We start from the raw sequence: 20,182 nt of genomic DNA, 5'->3' as shown, positions 1-20,182 counted from the left end.
AAGGGCAGCTGCTGTGAGAGCCCTCTCAGCCCTGCCCACCTCACAGGGTGTCTGTTGTGGGGGAGGAAGGTAAAGGAGATTGTGAGCCGCTCTGAGACTCTCCGGAGTGGAGGGCGGGATATAAATCCAATATCTTCATCTACCTCACAGGGTGTCTGTTGTGGGGGAGGAAGGTAAAGGAGATTGTGAGCTGCTCTGAGACTCTTCGGAGTGGAGGGTGGGATATAAATCCAATATCTTCATCTACCTCACAGGGTGTCTGTTGTGGGGGAGGAAGGGAAAGGAGATTGTGAGCCGCTCTGAGACTCTTCGGAGTGGAGGGTGGGATATAAATCCAATATCTTCATCTACCTCACAGGGTGTCTGTTGTGGGGGAGGAAGGGAAAGGAGATTGTGAGCCGCTCTGAGACTCTCCGGAGTGGAGGGCGGGATATAAATCCAATATCTTCATCTACCTCACAGGGTGTCTGTTGTGGGGGAGGAAGGTAAAGGAGATTGTGAGCCGCTCTGAGACTCTCCGGAGTGGAGGGCGGGATATAAATCCAATATCTTCATCTACCTCACAGGGTGTCTGTTGTGGGGGAGGAAGGTAAAGGAGATTGTGAGCTGCTCTGAGACTCTTCGGAGTGGAGGGTGGGATATAAATCCAATATCTTCATCTACCTCACAGGGTGTCTGTTGTGGGGGAGGAAGGGAAAGGAGATTGTGAGCCGCTCTGAGACTCTCCGGAGTGGAGGGCGGGATATAAATCCAATATCTTCATCTACCTCACAGGGTGTCTGTTGTGGGGGAGGAAGGTAAAGGAGATTGTGAGCTGCTCTGAGACTCTTCGGGGTGGAGGGCGGGATATAAATCCAACATCTTCATCTACCTCACAGGGTGTCTGTTGTGGGGAAGGAAGGGAAAGGAGATTGTGAGCCGCTCTGAGACTCTTCAGAGTGGAGGGCGGGATATAAATCCAATATCTTCATCTACCTCACAGGGTGTCTGTTGTGGGGGAGGAAGGTAAAGGAGATTGTGAGCCGCTTTGAGACTCTTCGGAGTGGAGGGTGGGATATAAATCCAATATCTTCATCTACCTCACAGGGTGTCTGTTGTGGGGGAGGAAGGGAAAGGAGATTGTGAGCCGCTCTGAGACTCTCCGGAGTGGAGGGCGGGATATAAATCCAATATCTTCATCTACCTCACAGGGTGTCTGTTGTGGGGGAGGAAGGGAAAGGAGATTGTGAGCCGCTCTGAGACTCTCCGGAGTGGAGGGCGGGATATAAATCCAATATCTTCATCTACCTCACAGGGTGTCTGTTGTGGGGGAGGAAGGGAAAGGAGATTGTGAGCCGCTCTGAGACTCTCCGGAGTGGAGGGCGGGATATAAATCCAATATCTTCATCTACCTCACAGGGTGTCTGTTGTGGGGGAGGAAGGTAAAGGAGATTGTGAGCCGCTCTGAGACTCTTTGGAGTGGAGGGTGGGATATAAATCCAATATCTTCATCTACCTCACAGGGTGTCTGTTGTGGGGGAGGAAGGGAAAGGAGATTGTGAGCTGCTCTGAGACTCTTCGGGGTGGAGGGCGGGATATAAATCCAACATCTTCATCTACCTCACAGGGTGTCTGTTGTGGGGGAGGAAGGGAAAGGAGATTGTGAGCTGCTCTGAGACTCTTCGGAGTGGAGGGCGGGATATAAATCCAATATCTTCATCTACCTCACAGGGTGTCTGTTGTGGGGGAGGAAGGGAAAGGAGATTGTGAGCTGCTCTGAGACTCTTCGGGGTGGAGGGCGGGATATAAATCCAACATCTTCATCTACCTCACAGGGTGTCTGTTGTGGGGGAGGAAGGGAAAGGAGATTGTGAGCTGCTCTGAGACTCTTCGGAGTGGAGGGCGGGATATAAATCCAATATCTTCATCTACCTCACAGGGTGTCTGTTGTGGGGGAGGAAGGGAAAGGAGATTGTGAGCTGCTCTGAGACTCTTCGGGGTGGAGGGCGGGATATAAATCCAACATCTTCATCTACCTCACAGGGTGTCTGTTGTGGGGGAGGAAGGGAAAGGAGATTGTGAGCTGCTCTGAGACTCTTCGGAGTGGAGGGCGGGATATAAATCCAATATCTTCATCTACCTCACAGGGTGTCTGTTGTGGGAGAGGAAGGGAAAGGAGATTGTGAGCCGCTCTGAGACTCTTCGGAGTGGAGGGCGGGATATAAATCCAATATCTTCATCTACCTCACAGGGTGTCTGTTGTGGGGGAGGAAGGGAAAGGAGATTGTGAGCCGCTCTGAGACTCTTCTGAGTGGAGGGTGGGATATAAATCCAATATCTTCATCTACCTCACAGGGTGTCTGTTGTGGGGGAGGAAGGGAAAGGAGATTGTGAGCCGCTCTGAGACTCTCCGGAGTGGAGGGCGGGATATAAATCCAATATCTTCATCTACCTCACAGGGTGTCTGTTGTGGGGGAGGAAGGTAAAGGAGATTGTGAGCCGCTCTGAGACTCTCCGGAGTGGAGGGCGGGATATAAATCCAATATCTTCATCTACCTCACAGGGTGTCTGTTGTGGGGGAGGAAGGTAAAGGAGATTGTGAGCTGCTCTGAGACTCTTCGGAGTGGAGGGTGGGATATAAATCCAATATCTTCATCTACCTCACAGGGTGTCTGTTGTGGGGGAGGAAGGGAAAGGAGATTGTGAGCCGCTCTGAGACTCTCCGGAGTGGAGGGCGGGATATAAATCCAATATCTTCATCTACCTCACAGGGTGTCTGTTGTGGGGGAGGAAGGTAAAGGAGATTGTGAGCTGCTCTGAGACTCTTCGGGGTGGAGGGCGGGATATAAATCCAACATCTTCATCTACCTCACAGGGTGTCTGTTGTGGGGAAGGAAGGGAAAGGAGATTGTGAGCCGCTCTGAGACTCTTCAGAGTGGAGGGCGGGATATAAATCCAATATCTTCATCTACCTCACAGGGTGTCTGTTGTGGGGGAGGAAGGTAAAGGAGATTGTGAGCCGCTTTGAGACTCTTCGGAGTGGAGGGTGGGATATAAATCCAATATCTTCATCTACCTCACAGGGTGTCTGTTGTGGGGGAGGAAGGGAAAGGAGATTGTGAGCCGCTCTGAGACTCTCCGGAGTGGAGGGCGGGATATAAATCCAATATCTTCATCTACCTCACAGGGTGTCTGTTGTGGGGGAGGAAGGGAAAGGAGATTGTGAGCCGCTCTGAGACTCTCCGGAGTGGAGGGCGGGATATAAATCCAATATCTTCATCTACCTCACAGGGTGTCTGTTGTGGGGGAGGAAGGGAAAGGAGATTGTGAGCCGCTCTGAGACTCTCCGGAGTGGAGGGCGGGATATAAATCCAATATCTTCATCTACCTCACAGGGTGTCTGTTGTGGGGGAGGAAGGTAAAGGAGATTGTGAGCCGCTCTGAGACTCTTTGGAGTGGAGGGTGGGATATAAATCCAATATCTTCATCTACCTCACAGGGTGTCTGTTGTGGGGGAGGAAGGGAAAGGAGATTGTGAGCTGCTCTGAGACTCTTCGGGGTGGAGGGCGGGATATAAATCCAACATCTTCATCTACCTCACAGGGTGTCTGTTGTGGGGGAGGAAGGGAAAGGAGATTGTGAGCTGCTCTGAGACTCTTCGGAGTGGAGGGCGGGATATAAATCCAATATCTTCATCTACCTCACAGGGTGTCTGTTGTGGGGGAGGAAGGGAAAGGAGATTGTGAGCCGCTCTGAGACTCTCCGGAGTGGAGGGCGGGATATAAATCCAATATCTTCATCTACCTCACAGGGTGTCTGTTGTGGGGGAGGAAGGTAAAGGAGATTGTGAGCCGCTCTGAGACTCTTTGGAGTGGAGGGTGGGATATAAATCCAATATCTTCATCTACCTCACAGGGTGTCTGTTGTGGGGGAGGAAGGGAAAGGAGATTGTGAGCTGCTCTGAGACTCTTCGGGGTGGAGGGCGGGATATAAATCCAACATCTTCATCTACCTCACAGGGTGTCTGTTGTGGGGGAGGAAGGGAAAGGAGATTGTGAGCTGCTCTGAGACTCTTCGGAGTGGAGGGCGGGATATAAATCCAATATCTTCATCTACCTCACAGGGTGTCTGTTGTGGGGGAGGAAGGGAAAGGAGATTGTGAGCTGCTCTGAGACTCTTCGGGGTGGAGGGCGGGATATAAATCCAACATCTTCATCTACCTCACAGGGTGTCTGTTGTGGGGGAGGAAGGGAAAGGAGATTGTGAGCTGCTCTGAGACTCTTCGGAGTGGAGGGCGGGATATAAATCCAATATCTTCATCTACCTCACAGGGTGTCTGTTGTGGGGGAGGAAGGGAAAGGAGATTGTGAGCTGCTCTGAGACTCTTCGGGGTGGAGGGCGGGATATAAATCCAACATCTTCATCTACCTCACAGGGTGTCTGTTGTGGGGGAGGAAGGGAAAGGAGATTGTGAGCTGCTCTGAGACTCTTCGGAGTGGAGGGCGGGATATAAATCCAATATCTTCATCTACCTCACAGGGTGTCTGTTGTGGGAGAGGAAGGGAAAGGAGATTGTGAGCCGCTCTGAGACTCTTCGGAGTGGAGGGCGGGATATAAATCCAATATCTTCATCTACCTCACAGGGTGTCTGTTGTAGGGGAGAAAGGGAAAGGAGATTGTGAGCCGCTCTGAGACTCTTCGGAGTGGAGGGCGGGATATAAATCCAATATCTTCATCTACCTCACAGGGTGTCTGTTGTGGGAGAGGAAGGGAAAGGAGATTGTGAGCCGCTCTGAGACTCTTCGGAGTGGAGGGCGGGATATAAATCCAATATCTTCATCTACCTCACAGGGTGTCTGTTGTGGGAGAGGAAGGGAAAGGAGATTGTGAGCCGCTCTGAGACTCTTCGGAGTGGAGGGCGGGATATAAATCCAATATCTTCATGTACCTCACAGGGTGCCTGTTGGAGGGGAGGAAGGGAAAGGAGATTGTGAGCCGCTCTGAGACTCTTCGGAGTGGAGGGCGGGATATAAATCCAATATCTTCATCTACCTCACAGGGTGTCTGTTGTGGGAGAGGAAGGGAAAGGAGATTGTGAGCCGCTCTGAGACTCTTCGGAGTGGAGGGCGGGATATAAATCCAATATCTTCATGTACCTCACAGGGTGCCTGTTGGAGGGGAGGAAGGGAAAGGAGATTGTGAGCCGCTCTGAGACTCTTCGGAGTGGAGGGCGGGATATAAATCCAATATCTTCATCTACCTCACAGGGTGTCTGTTGTGGGAGAGGAAGGGAAAGGAGATTGTGAGCTGCTCTGAGACTCTTCGGAGTGGAGGGCGGGATATAAATGCAATATCTTCATCTACCTCACAGGGTGTCTGTTGGGGGGGAGGAAGGGAAAGGAGATTGTGAGCCGCTCTGAGACTCTTCGGAGTGGAGGGCGGGATATAAATCCAATATCTTCATCTACCTCACAGGGTGTCTGTTGGGGGGGAGGAAGGGAAAGGAGATTGTGAGCCGCTCTGAGACTCTTCGGAGTGGAGGGCGGGATATAAATCCAATATCTTCATCTACCTCACAGGGTGTCTGTTGTGGGGGAGGAAGGGAAAGGAGATTGTGAGCCGCTCTGAGACTCTTCGGAGTGGAGGGCGGGATATAAATCCAATATCTTCATCTACCTCACAGGGTGTCTGTTGTGGGAGAGGAAGGGAAAGGAGATTGTGAGCCGCTCTGAGACTCTTCGGAGTGGAGGGCGGGATATAAATCCAATATCTTCATCTACCTCACAGGGTGTCTGTTGTGGGGGAGGAAGGGAAAGGAGATTGTGAGCCGCTCTGAGACTCTTCGGAGTGGAGGGCGGGATATAAATCCAATATCTTCATCTACCTCACAGGGTGTCTGTTGTGGGGGAGGAAGGGAAAGGAGATTGTGAGCCGCTCTGAGACTCCTGAGTGGAGGGCGGGATATAAATCCAATATCTTCATCTACCTCACAGGGTGTCTGTTGTGGGGGAGGAAGGGAAAGGAGATTGTGAGCCGCTCTGAGACTCTTCAGAGTGGAGGGCGGGATATAAATCCAATATCTTCATCTACCTCACAGGGTGTCTGTTGTGGGGGGGGGGAGGGAAAGGAGATTGTGAGCCGCTCTGAGACTCTTCAGAGTGGAGGGCGGGATATAAATCCAATATCTTCATCTACCTCACAGGGTGTCTGTTGTGGGGGGGGGGAGGGAAAGGAGATTGTGAGCCGCTCTGAGACTCTTCAGAATGGAGGGTGGGATACAAATCCAATATCTTCATCTACCTCACAGGGTGTCTGTTGTGGAGGGGGGGAAGGTAAAGGAGATTGTGAGCCGCTCTGAGACTCTCCGGAGTGGAGGGCGGGATATAAATCCAATACCTTCTTCTTCTTCTAACAAGCAAAGGAGTTCCTGCTACAAAAAAAGCCCTGGAGCTAAGCCAAAAATGTGTGAGCTGGGGGCTAAACACTGAGCTAGCTTGCACTAACTCAGCTTAGAGGGAATACTGGTGGGCGGTGCTGGCTCTGGAGCCCTCAGAAGGGTGCAACAATTGAGATGTGGCTGTCAGGTGGGAAAACTGGCTTCCCCCTGCTTTAAACACTCGCATTGGTGTCTGGGGAGGAGCGGTTGTCCTATCAAATGCTGAGCTCATATAAACCAGGCTACTCCCTGGTTTCCCTCAAGGGGCCCCGCCTGCAGCCCACCCTTAAAGAAATGTTGTCTTTTGCCTTCTGCCCCTCTTTCGTGAATTCCGTGTATCTAATTCTCAACATGGCCCCCTCTGTGGCTACATAAACCCAGAGATTTGAGCCATGGACAGGCAAGAAAGATGTCACTACACATCTGAGAAACCCCCTAGCCTCGCAGCAGAATCTGAAATCTTAAAAAATAAATAAATTGGGGGTTTTAAATCCCCCAGAAAATAGAAGCAGGGCCCATACCTTTAAGAAACGGATGCCCTGTGAGGTCTCAGTGGCCTCAGTGATAATTGCTAGACAACCGCAACAATATTGTCAGCTTTCAGACCTTGGTTTCTGTAAGTAACAGGCAGGGCTGTTTACTGGGCTGTTTTGGCCTCCCAAGAAGGAGGAAAAGGGGAGAGGTTATAGGAGCTGCCTAGAAGAAAGGAAGAGGAAGGAATGAGGGGAAGGAATACGGGGGAAATGAAGTGACCCCTCCACGTCCTTGCGGGTTCCCCACTGGTTTTGAAAGTTTTAACACTTTGCCTGACTGCATTTTCTGAATCTACATGGCTGGTGTTTCCAGGACTCTCAACTGCAGGAGCTGGATGGACACGCAGAGGAAGGCAAGAAATTAGGTAAGAGCCTTAGCATTGTGCTTTGTGTGGGTTATGACGAAGGGGGAGGGGTTTCTAGGGCAGACAGAAATTGGGCTTCGTTGGCCCAGTGACAAAGCTTTGGTGTTCGGGTCTGACCCAGCAGGGCTCTTCTGATGCTCTTATCAGAGGAAGGCGTTGGCCTCTGTGCTCTGTTGTTGGCCTTCCAGAGGAACTGATTGGTCACTGTGTGAGACTGGAGGCTGGACGAGATGGACCTTCACTGTCTGACCCAGCAGGGCTCTTCTGATGTTCTTCTCAGGGGAAGGCCTCAGCCTCTCTGCCCTCTTGCTGGCACTCCAGAGAACTGGTTGGCACTGTGTGAGACAGGAGGCTGGACTAGATGAACCCTCACTGGTCTGATCCAGCAGGGCTCTTTTTGTGTTCTTCACAGGGGAAGGCCTCGGCCTCTCTGCCTTGTTGTTGGCCTTCCAGAGGAACTGGTTGGCCTCTGTGTGAGACAGGAGGCTGGACTAGATGGACCCTCCCTGGTCTGACCCAGCAGGGCTCTTCTGATGCTCTTATCAGAGGAAGGCCTTGGCCTCTGTGCTCTGTTGTTGGCCTTCCAGAGGAACTGGTTGGTCACTGTGTGAGACGGGAGGCTGGACAAGATGGACCTTCACTGTCTGACCCAGCAGGGCTCTTCTGATGTTCTTCTCAGGGGAAGGCCTCAGCCTCTCTGCCCTGTTGTTGGCCCTCCAGAGGAACTGGGCGGCCACTGTGTGAGACAGGAGGCTGGACTAGATGGACCCTCCCTGGTCTGACCCAGCAGGGCTCTTCTGAGGTTCTTCTTAGGGGAAGGCCTCGGCCTCTCTGCCCTGTTGTTGGCCCTCCTGAGGAACTGGGTGGCCACTGTGTGAGGCAGGATGCTGGACTAAAGGGACCCTCTCTGGTCTGATTGAGCAGGGCTCTTCTGACATTCTTATTCGGGACACGGCTGTCATCACTAATGGCCTTCTGCTTTGACGTTTTGGCCATAATACCAAAACAAAGGCAAGTAGGAAGGAAGGGCTGGAGGAAGGGCCAAATGCTGCCCCAAATCCAGTGATACTAACCCCCCCACTTTGTGCTTGTTTCTTATGCAGAAACACCCAGAGAAGCAGAGGGATCGTCTTCTGATGCCACTGAAAACTCATGGGCAGAAGGAGCTGAGGAAGAGGTAGGGGGTGCTATTGCCCGGGTCGATGGCTCACAAGAGCCTGTCCTGAGTTCTTGATTCTTGACTTCAGTGGTGTCCTTTCTGATTGCAGCCGTTGAAAAGCATGGCCTGTGCTGGAGATGGTCCGTCCGAAAGAGAGAAGCACGTACGCTACTATGGGATGGTATGTGAAGATGGAGGATTATTCCTGCTCAGACCTTACCTGATGGGGGTGGGCTGGGAGTTCTCTGAAGCCTTGACCAAGTCTTCCTTGACTTCTTTGGGTGAGGTTATGCTAGTTAATGAAATGAAAAGACGTTTGCTCCTTGAGAGGACAGCTATGGCGAACCTGGGCAGTATAATAAAAAGTAGAGACATCACTCTGCCAACAAAAGTCCCTATAGTTAAAGCGATGGTGTGGCGGAACCGGCCCGATTCTGACTTCAGACCCGGTCCCGTCAGCTCCCTATGGAGTCGCCAACTCCTGGAGGGAGCTATGTCTCCTCCTGCCCCTTGGGCTCGCTGCCACCACCTGCTCAGTCCCGGGGTTCCGATTGAGAGGAACAGGACTCCCAATCCCCCTCTCCGTCTATGAGGCCAGGCCTCAAGGTCCTCTGCCACCCTGCACTTGGGTTTCACAGAGACCTCAGCACTTCTTTGGGGCACCCCTGGAGGATTGGCACCTTATCCAACTGCATGCCTTCCCCCTTCCCCGGGGCCCCCTTCTCAACACAGCGTGGTCTAAAGCGGTCTGGGGATCTAGGTGGTACAGAGATTGACTGCCAGTATTTAAAACAGAAAAAACATTTATTTAAAAGGGAAAAGGATAGGGGAAGAAAAACCAAAACAAAAACAGTTGCATCTACCAAACTAGCACAGCACAGCCCAGCACAGCAAACAGCATAACAAAGAAAAGTTGATTATAAACGCATCGTATTGTCCCGAACAACAGCCCTTCCTGCCTCTCTAGGAGACTTTCCCCCTAGCGTTGTTGGTTTGGCTCTGGAAGGGAGGGGGGGAGTGAGGGGAAGGCTACAAAGCCGGCTGAATGGATTTACTGATCCCTGCCTTTTTGGATGAAGCACCAACACTCTCAGATGGCGTTTCTCCACACGTCCCCCTCCTTAAATTCTGAGCCGGAGGGGTTGCCTCCTACAGAGGTGACCCCGTAGCAGAATCCAAACAAACAAGGAGAAACCCATTAACCCAAAATATTACACAAACATTCAGGTATTTCTCCAATAACACACAAAGTCCAGCACCCTAGGTGCCCATGTCCTTTCTGGACAAAACGTTGCATTGCTGCATGCAGCAGGAATGTCCAGTCTTTAAGATGTACTCCTCCGTCTCCCAGGACCACCTCTGGAGTTTGGTGCTCTCCCTCCGTTGCTGCTGTTGCTGGGGTGAGTGGTCCATCAAAGGAGGAAATTCCTGGCCCCACATATGAGGTTGGAAACTGCCCAGTTCCCACACAGTTGCTTCTTCTTTATCCCTCATTGGTGGAATGTTCCCTCTGTCCACTCTGTCCTCCCAGAAAACTACCTCTGGTGCTGCAAACAATTGCTGTCCCAGCTTCTTTTTGTCTCCTTCCTTCCTACCTATATGCAACACCATGGACCTCGCAGAGAATGGCTGTGGTATATTCACCTGCCCCACTTCAACTGCCTTTCCCGTCTTCTCCATAGCCACCCCATAAGTAGCCTCGTCTAGGTCATCCACAATCACATGGGGTCCCTCCCCTTCCACTTTCCATTCACCAGTATGAAGGGGTAGGAAGACCATCACCCTATCCCCTGTCTCAGCTTCTGAGAACTCCACTTTCTGGTCCCTTGCCAACTCACACAGTGGTTCCAGCCTAGGGTCACTTTGAACCTCAGACAGGAACATTTCTGGCTCCCTCAGACTTCCTATCATCTGTTCCTTCAAGCCACCCCTAGTCCCACTGTTTCCAGAACACTCAGCCAAAGTTTGATCTGGGTTCTCCGCCCCCTCAGTTGGTTTTTCAGTGTCAGCCAACTGAGCTCCTTCCTGCCTGGAAGACTCCACCGCATCCTGCTGCCCTTGTGGAAATTGGCACCCCTCTTCCCATTGGGCACACCCTCCTGCAGGGCTTGAGACAGGCTGGTCCTCCCCCTCCCTGGTTAGTGGTGAGGTGGCTTCCCTAAAGTTGCCTTCCTCCCCCCACCTTCCCCTGAGGGTTTGGCTTGGGTTCTCAGTCCCCTCGGTTGGTTTTTCAGTACTACCCAACTGACCCCCTTCCTGCCTGGAAGGTCCCACAGCTTCCCAGGATTCCTGTCTGCCCTGCTTCAAGACGACCTGTTTTGAGAGCGTCTCGGACGATCCCACTTCCTGATCCACAGCTACTTGGTGAACCGGTTCCAACCTAAGGCCGCTCCGGACCCCCTCCTGGAACCGCTCCCGTTCCCCCAAGCCTTCAGCTATGTGCTCCTCTGAGCCCACATTAGCCTTGCTGCTCTCAGAACCTCCTGTGAAATCTCCACTCTCCACCTTGGTCTCTTCAGCATGCACATCCTTTATGCTAGACAGGTTCCTGTCCTTGCTAGGAACATCGACAGCCTCTTGCTGCACTTGGGGAAAGCTACACCCCTCTTCCCCTTGGGAACACCCTACTCCAGGGCTTGAGACAGGCTGGTCCTCCCCCTCCTGGGTGACTGCCCTCTCTTCATCCTCAGTAACCTGGGTTATTTCCCCCTCCCTGGTTGGTGGTGAGGTGGCTTCCTTAAAGTTGCCTTCCTCCTCCCACTTCCCCCTGGGGGTTTGGCTGTGGGGTACAGCCTTGATAGAGTACTGGCCAACCAACAAATCCCGGCCCAATAACACTGGAACTGTTTGTTCCTTCATTACCCCACATTCAGAATAGGATTTACCTTCTTGTGGAGCCAAACCCCTGAACTGCTTTCGGGAGTGGTCTGGCCCCAGTTTAAACCTTTTAAATACAGTGGCTTTATAGGCCGCAAAAGTTATCCCCCCATCTTCCATAGGCATGCTGTGATAGATGGCTGAAAGCTCTCCAGTCAGGTTGCTACAGAGGTAAGACATATAGTCCTCCTCTGCAATCCCCCACTGTTTGGCTGCCCTCTCAAAGTTGGAGAGGTATATGGAGGGGTCTTCTCCCTCTTGGTACACTGCAAAGTCCTTAGGGGTGACTTGGATCTCTTTGCTTAGTTCAGCTTCCAGACGTAGCACCTCAAGCTCATGGCGACGTTGCTCTTCCTGCTCCCGTCTGTAGATTTCAGCTTTCTCTCTTTCTTCCTGTCTGCGGATCTCAGCTCGTCTCAGCTCTCTCTCTCTTTGTCTTTCCTCCCTCTCTCGTTCCTCCTGTCTGCGGACTGCATCCCTCTCTGCTTGTCGTTCCTCTCTCTCTCGTTCCTCCTGTCTGCGCTCTTGGTACGCCTTGGTACGGATTCTTGCCAGTTCCAACCGTAGCCGCAAGAGTTCTTCTGACTGGGTGGGAAACACTTTTGCAAGTGCCCCTGCATGCTGATGATACTCCAAAAGGAGGTCTTTCATATCTGCTACAGTCATGTTGTCACACTCCAGCTTGTGCCTTGCACACTCTTCCTGGAGCTGTGGCTTTGTCATCTTCAGGATTTCCAGCATCTTAGCACGCTCCATCCTAACTAGCTAAACTTTCCCTACTCCAGTTGACCCGAAAATAAAACAAAACCGCTGTTGCTTCCTCTGGGTGCTTGCACGCATCAAAAACCAAAAATGCCTGGCCAATCAAGTTCTCTGTTTGTTCTTATCCCACCGCTGCCGCCAAGTGTGGCGGAACCGGCCCGATTCTGCCTTCAGACCCGGTCCCGTCAGCTCCCTATGGAGTCGCCAACTCCTGGAGGGAGCTATTTCTCCTCCTGCCCCTTGGGCTCGCTGCCACCACCTGCTCAGTCCCGGGGTTCAGATTGAGAGGAACAGGACTCCCAATCCCCCTCTCCAGCTGTGAGGCCAGGCCTCAAGGTCCTCTGCCACCCTGCACTTGGGTTTCACAGAGGGATAAAGAAGAAGCAACTGTGTGGGAACTGGGCAGTTTCCAACCTCATATGTGGGGCCAGGAATTTCCGCCTTTGATGGACCACTCACCCCAGCAACAGCAGCAACGGAGGGAGAGCACCAAACTCCAGAGGTGGTCCTGGGAGATGGAGGAGTACATCTTAAAGACTGGACATTCCTTCTGCATGCAGCAATGCAACGTTTTGTCCAGAAAGGACATGGACACCTAGGTTGTGGGACTTTGTGTATTATTGGAGAAATACCGGAATGTTTGTGTAATATTTTGGTTAATGGGTTTCTCCTTGTTTGTTTGGATTCTGCTACGGGGTCACCTCTGTAGGAGGCAACCCCTCCGGCTCAGAATTTAAGGAGGGGGACGTGTGGAGAAACGCCATCTGAGAGTGTTGGTGCTTCATCCAAAAAGGCAGGGATCAGTAAATCCATTCAGCAGGCTTTGTAGCCTTCCCCTCACTCCCCCCCTCCCTTCCAGAGCCAAACCAACAACGCTAGGGGGAAAGTCTCCTAGAGAGGCAGGAAGTGCTGTTGTTCCTTGCATGTGTTAGGCAGGAAGAGAAGCAGATTTGAACTGGGGCTCGAGCGAGCATGTGGTGAGCAATGGAGGCTCCTGCCTGTGGGGGAGGCCTGCTCAGGAAAATGAGGCCTCCAGGCAGGCAGACTAAGTAAGTACTTCACAAGACAGGGCAAGTTTAGATCAGGGCCAGCCGGATGCGTTTATAATCAACTTTATTTTGTTATGCTGTTTGCTGGGCTGGGCTTTGCTGTGCTGGGCTTTGCTGTGCTAATTTTGTAGATGCAACTGTTTTTGTTTTGTTTTTCTTTTCCTATCTTTTTCTCTTTTTAAATAAATATATTTTTACTGTTTAAATGCTGGCAGTCAATCTCTGTACCACCTAGATCCCCAGACCGCTTTAGACCACGCTGTTTTTGAGAAGGGGGCCCCGGGGAAGGGGGAAGGCATGCAGTTGGATAAGGTGCCAATCCTCCAGGGGTGCCCCAAAGAAGCGCTGAGGTCTCTGTGAAACCCAAGTGCAGGGTGGCAGAGGACCTTGAGGCCTGGCCTCACAGCTGGAGAGGGGGATTGGGAGTCCTGTTCCTCTCAATCTGAACCCCGGGACTGAGCAGGTGGTGGCAGCGAGCCCAAGGGGCAGGAGGAGAAATAGCTCCCTCCAGGAGTTGGCGACTCCATAGGGAGCTGACGGGACCGGGTCTGAAGGCAGAATCGGGCCGGTTCCGCCACAGATGGTATTCCCAGTAGTAATGTGTGACTGTGAGAGCTGGACCATAAGGAAGGCCAAGCGCAGAAGAATAGATGCTTTTGAGATGTGCTGGAGAAGACTCTTGAGAGTCCCTTGGACTGCAAGAAGATCCAACCAGTCAGTCCTAAGGGAAATCAACCCAGACTGTTCCCTGGAAGGTCAGATGCTGAAGCTGAAGCTCAAATCCTTTGGCCACCCAATGAGAAGGAAGCACTCCCTGGAGAAGACTCTTTAGAGTCCCTTGGACTGCAAGAAGATCCAACCAGTCAGTCCTAAGGGAAATCAACCCTGACTGTTCCCTGGAAGGTCAGCTGCTGAAGCTGAAGCTCAAATCCTTTGGCCACCCAATGAGAAGGGAGCATTCCCTGGAGAAGACTCTTGAGAGTCCCTTGGACTGCAAGAAGATCCAACCAGTCAGTCCAAAGGGAAATCAACCCAGACTGTTCCCTGGAAGGTCAGATGCTGAAGCTGAAGCTCAAATCCTTTGGCCACCCAATGAGAAGGGAGCACTCCCTGGAGAAGACTCTTGAGAGTCCCTTGGACTGCAAGAAGATCCAACCAGTCAGTCCTAAGGGAAATCAACCCAGACTGTTCCCTGGAAGGTCAGCTGCTGAAGCTGAAGCTCAAAGACTTTGGCCACCCAATGAGAAGGGAGCATTCCCTGGAGAAGACCCTGATGCTGGGAAAGACAGAAGGCAAAAGAAGAAGGGGACGGCAAAAGAGGAGATGGCTGGACAGCGTTGCTATTGTAACAAACAAGGATTTGAGCAGACTTCGGAGGATGGTGGAGGACAGGAGGGCCTGGCGTGACTTGGTCCATGAGGTCACAAAGAGTCGGACTCAACTGTGCGACTGAACAACAACAACATGCTAGTCAATGTTCTGGACGTGGGAGTTTGAATTTCCTTGGGGAGGTTGTGAGGGGAGTCGGCTTTCTACGGAACCAGACCTTTGCTCCACCAAGGTCAGTCTTGTCTTCTCAGACTGGCAGCGGCTCTCCAGGGTCTCAGGCTGAGGTCTTTCCCATCAGTGCCTTTTAACCAAAGATGCTGCCAGGGATTGAACCTGGAACCTTCTGCACGCCAGGCAGAGGCTCCGCCCCTGAGCCACAGCAAGGGTGAGATCTAGAATCTCAGACCATTAGGTCAGTATCCTGGGTCACCTCCCAAGTGGTGGACAGGGATGGAACTCAGCAGCAGACCCGATTGTAGCTGTCCCCAGGATTGGATTTATACCCCACCCTTCACTCTGAATCTCAGAGCACCTTACAATCTCCTTTCCCTTCCTCCCCCACAACAGACACCCTGTGAGGCAGGTGGGGCTGAGAGAGCTCTCCCAGAAGCCGGCCTTTCAAGGACAGAGTCTCAGAGCGGCCCACAATCTCCTTTGCCTTCCTCCCCCACAACAGACACCCTATGAGGCGCGTGGGGCTGAGAGAGCTCTCCCAGAAGCTGCCCTTTCAAGGACAGAGTCTCAGAGCGGCCTACGATCTCCTTTGCCTTCCTCCCCCACAACAGACACCCTATGAGGCTGTTGGGGCTGAGAGAGCTCTCCCAGAAGCTGCCCTTTCAAGGACAGAGTCTCAGAGCGGCTCACAGTCTCCTTTCCCTTCCTCCCCCACGACAGACACCCTATGAGGTGGGTGGGGCTGAGAGAGCTCTCCCAGAAGCTGCCCTTTCAAGGACAGAGTCTCAGAGCGGCCCACAATCTCCTTTGCCTTCCTCCCCCACAGCAGACACCCTATGAGGCGGGTGGGGCTGAGAGAGCTCTCCCAGAAGCTGCCCTTTCAAGGACAGAGTCTCAGAGCGGCCCACAATCTCCTTTGCCTTCCTCCCCCACAACAGACACCCTATGAGGTGGGTGGGGCTGAGAGAGCTCTCCCAGAAGCTGCCCTTTCAAGGACAGAGTCTCAGAGCGGCCTACAATCTCCTTTCCCTTCCTCCCCCACAACAGACACCCTGTGGGGTGGGTGGGACTGAGAGGGCTCTCACAGCAGCTGTCCTTTCAACGACAATTCTGCCAGAGCTCTGGCTGACCCAAGGCCATTCCAGCACGTGCAAGTGGAGGAGGGGGGAATCCAGCCCGGTTCTCCCAGAAAAGAGAGCTCTGGCTGAGCCAAGGCCATTCCAGCACGTGCAAGTGGAGGAGTGGGGAATCAAACCCGGTTCTCCCAGATAAGAGAGCTCTGGCTGAGCCAAGGCCATTCCAGCACGTGCAAGTGGAGGAGTGGGGAATCAAACCGGGTTCTCCCAGAAAAGAGAGCTCTGGCTGACCGAAGGCCATTCCAGTAGCTGCAAGCAGAGGAGTGGGGAATCAAACCCGGTTCTGTCAAATAAGAGAGCTATGGCTGACCCAATTCCAGCAGGTGCAAGTGGAGGAGTGAGGAATCGAACTTGGTTCCTGCAGATAAGAGCCTGTGCATGTAACCACTACACCAGACTGGCTCTCACTTTGAGAGAGGAGGCTGGCCCTGGCTGACCCCCTCCCTGCCCACAGGTGGAAGAATGGGAATGCCGGCAGTTGCAGGAAGCCCTCCGCCTGGATGAGCTGCCCATGGACCCCGCGCCTTACCGCCTGCTGGAGAGGGAAACCCTTTACGAGGTGGGGGAAGAGGTTCCCGCAGGCTGGGAGGGAGCCCTTCCGGCCCACAAGCTCCCAGGGCCCCTTCTTGGGTGGCCACAGAAGCACTGCCACGGCTGACTCTGGGAGCGGCCGATCTGGGCGGGACGCTGGGAGAATGCTCCTCCTTTGCCGTGAGCCGTTTCTTTCTCATCTGCCCCAACAGTGTTACGACCTCTTCAACCTCCTGGGCCTCCACATCGCTTACGTGACCAACATGGGCCGCCTGGTCGGGGTGGTCAGCCTCAAAGAGGTCAGTGCCGGGACCTGGAGTCTCCCTGAGCATGCTCAGTCGCCGTCCCACCGCTAGGGGCCTGGCGAGGTTGGGGAGCTCTCCAGAGAAGGCAGCAGAGCCAGAAAAGGTTTCTTAGCCTGTTCACAGGAACGCATGAAGGTTCCTTACCCGGAATCAGACCCTTGGTCTCCCAAGGCCGGTGTTGCCTCCTCAGACGGGGAGCTGCTCTCCAGGGCCTCAGGCAGGGGGGCATTCCTATCCTCTGGTCCGGGGGGGGGGCAAACTGCGGCTCGGGAGCCACACGTGGTCTTCCACGCTTATTGTGCGACTCTTGAAGCCCCACCACCCCATTTGTCTCTTTAAATCACTTCCCCAAGCCAAGCCAGCCAGCAGCTTGGAGAATGCATTTAAAGTTGCTTTCTTTCTACCTTTCCCTCCCTCTTCCCATCTATTTGCCTTCCTTCCTTTCCTTCCTTGTGGCTTGCAAACGTCTGATGTTCATGTCTTGTGGCTCTCAAACATCTGATGTCTATTCTATGTGGCTCTTACATTAAGTAAATTTGGCCAGCCCTGCTCTGGTCATAGAATCATAGAGTTGGAAGGGACCTCCAGGGTCATCTAGTCCAACCCTTTCAGCAGGAGATGCTGCGGCCGGGGATTGAATGCGAGCCCTTCTGTGTGCCAAGCGGAGACTCTTCCCCTGAGCCACGCTCCCCCTCTGTGCAGGGCTGAGTTCAGATCCCCACCCTGAAGCTCTCTGTCCTTCTCTTTCCTCCCTTCAGCTGAAGAGTGCCGTGGAAGGGTGCGTCAAGGGTACCTTTGCTGGCCGTGCCCCACGGCAGTCCCCCGGGCCTGAGGATGAGCAGGAACGGAACGTGCTGGAAGGTGGCAAAGTTGGCAGCTCCCAGGTGTAGGAGGGGAGGCCGTGTGGATGCGTCCCCCTCCCCCGCTGTGTCACCCAGCCCGCTTGATTCCCTCCACGCCCTCGCTGGATCAGGAATGAAGCTTGGGGAACAGGGAGGGTCTTGGGAAGGGTTTCTTTGCCTGAACTGGGGGGTGGGGCTTAAAAAGCCAGTGCGGTATAGTGGTTTGAGTGTTGGGCTGGGATCTGGGACGCCTGAGTTCAAATTCCCACTCTGTCAAGGGAAACTGGCTGGGTGAGCTCTGGCCAGTCGCTGCCAGCCTCCTCCCTCTCTCCGGGGCAGATGTGAGTGTGAAAGGGAGGAGGAGAGGAACATCTCAGCTTCCCCACTGGAGGAGAAAAGGGGAGAATAAATGAAGGAAACTGATGTTGTAAGTGACCCTGAGTTGCTGGTGGGGAAAGAAGTGGCATATAAATATCTAACTTAATAAAACTGTGTGGCAGAAAAATTGAAAAGCAATCTAGTTTGAGGTAGGCTTGCCAATCCCCTGGTCCCAGCGGGGGTTCTTCCGCTTTCCCAGGCTCCTTCCCACCCCCAGTCAGCTGGCCAGCGGGGGGAAGCCCCACCCCCACAGCCACCATGTGACTTTCCCCCTCCGGAGGTTTCAGTCTCCAGTTGAAAGGCTTCCTCTTGGGATGGGGTGTCTGTGTTACTTTGAAGAAGTTGGCAGCAACTCGTGAGTAGAGAGGCCAATCCCTCGCTTCAGAGTCCCCAGAAAAGGGGGGGGGAGGGAAATGTCTGCCGAGCACTTCATTTTTCCCTATGTGGAGATGATTCTCATAGGGTATAATGGGGAATTGATCTGGAGGTTTCGGGGGCTCTGGGGGAGCTGTTTGTTGAGGTAGAGGCACCAAATTTTCAATATAGTATCTAGTGCCTCTCCCCAAAGTACCCCCCAAGTTTCAAGACGATTGGACCAGGGGGTCCAATTCTATGAGCCCAAAAGAAGGTGCCCCTATCCTTCATGATTTCCTATGGAAGGAAGGAATTGAAAAGGTGTGCCGTCCCTTTAAATGTGATGGCCAGAACTCCCTTGGAGTTCAGTGATGCTTGTCACACCCTTGTTCCTGGCTCCGCCTCAATGTCTCCTGGCTCCACCCCCATAGTCCCCAGATATTTCTTGAATTGGACTTGGCCACCCTAGTTTGAGGGCAGAGTGAGCAAACCAAAGAGTAGGAACTGTAAGCAGACTGGGGGGGGGGGGGGGGTTGAAGGGATCAGCTCCCCCACTGAACTGGCTGAGGCCACCTGGAGCCTTGGCTACCCAGAGGTTTCTCCCAGGAAACTTTGGGGATTACAGCTGGGAGCAGGAAAGTCCCCCAGAGGCCTCCTTCGTTGCAGCAGGAGCTGGAACTGGCGTAGGCCTGGCTTCCAGCTGCTGTAGCCAATCACAGCTTCCCCAGGAAACGCCCTGCCCGCAGTGCCCTGTAGCCCGACCTGCCTTGAGGAGCACAGCCAAACCTACTGATTCATCCCTCTCAATGTTATTGCCTAAGATCTGTAGGCTTTACTACTAACCTCCAGGCAAGGCCTGGAACGTTCCTGGAGTTTCAACTGATCTGCAGACTACAGTTCTCTGGGGGAAATGGCTGCTTTGGAGGGCAAACGCGGCGTTATACCTTTTACGGACCCTGCCCTCTGCAGACTCCCAACCTGCAGTTGGCTACCTGGTTTGTAGGACTGGCTGAACCGGGGATGTATCAGCCTGGGAGGAGATGGTGGCGCTTTGTTACTTTCCTACGGAGCCTTCCATACTTAATGGAACAAAAAGAGGAGACTCAGCTGCTGAGTCAGAAACCCCATCCGCTTTCTGGATTTGCACCCGTTTTGCTTGGCTGCAGTGTCTTCCAAGGACCGTCATTCAGGGAAGGGGGTGTGCTTAGCGGGTATTTTGTTACAACCCCCTTGCTCGCACCACTGCCTATGTTGGAACTATACTGAGAACCATAGAGTTGGAAAGGACCTCCAGGGTCATCTAGTCCAGGGGTCCCCAACCCCTGGGCTGTGGACCAGTACCAGTCCGTGGCTTGTTACTGTCGGATGGCCATCTAGCCTCTGCTTAAAAACCTCCAAGGAAGGAGAGCCCACCACCTCCCGAGGAGGAAGCCTGTTCCACTGAGAAACCGCTCTAATGATCAGGAAGTTCTTCCTAATGTTGAGCCGGAAACTCTTCAGATTTAATTTCAACCCATTGGTTCTGGTCCTACCTTCTGGGGCCACAGAAAACAATTCCATCCCATCCTTTCTAGGACAGCCCTTCAAGTCCTTGAAGATGATGATGAAGAAGAAGATATTGGATTTATATCCCGCCCTCCACTCCGAAGAGTCTCAGAGCGGCTCACAATCTCCTTTCCCTTCCTCCCCCACAACAAACACCCTGTGAGGTGGGTGGGGCTGGAGAGGGCTCTCACAGCAGCTGCCCTTTCAAGGACAACTTCTGCCAGAGCTATGGCTGACCCAGGGCCATTCCAGCAGGTGCAAGTGGAGGAGTGGGGAATCAAACCCGGTTTTCCCAGATAAGAGTCCACACACTTAACCACTACACCAAACTGGCTCTCCTATGGTGATCCTATCGCCTCTCAGCCGCCTCCTCTCCAGGCTGAACATGCCCACCTCTTTCAGCCCTTCTTTATAAGGCCTGGTTTTCC

The 20,182-nt window shown here is 53.1% G+C and overlaps 1 protein-coding gene across 1 annotated transcript in view; it reads left to right on the top strand.

Annotated features, from left to right (window-relative positions):
- Positions 1-17,525, top strand: part of LOC132584579 (chloride channel protein ClC-Kb-like) — a 36,845-nt gene extending 19,320 nt beyond the window's left edge. The window contains exons 17-22 of the mRNA XM_060256482.1: positions 7,262-7,313; positions 8,417-8,490; positions 8,582-8,653; positions 16,254-16,358; positions 16,543-16,629; positions 17,394-17,525. Of these exons, the coding sequence (XP_060112465.1) occupies positions 7,262-7,313; positions 8,417-8,490; positions 8,582-8,653; positions 16,254-16,358; positions 16,543-16,629; positions 17,394-17,525 (522 nt within the window). The remainder of the gene's footprint in view (positions 1-7,261; positions 7,314-8,416; positions 8,491-8,581; positions 8,654-16,253; positions 16,359-16,542; positions 16,630-17,393) is intronic.
- Positions 17,526-20,182: the final 2,657 nt, after the last annotated feature.

The sequence above is a fragment of the Heteronotia binoei genome, chromosome 15 (genome assembly GCF_032191835.1).
Source record: "Heteronotia binoei isolate CCM8104 ecotype False Entrance Well chromosome 15, APGP_CSIRO_Hbin_v1, whole genome shotgun sequence".
Classification (NCBI taxonomy): domain Eukaryota; kingdom Metazoa; phylum Chordata; class Lepidosauria; order Squamata; family Gekkonidae; genus Heteronotia; species Heteronotia binoei.
The sequence above is the reverse complement of the archived record's forward strand: the minus strand, read 5'-3'. Positions and strand labels throughout refer to the sequence as shown.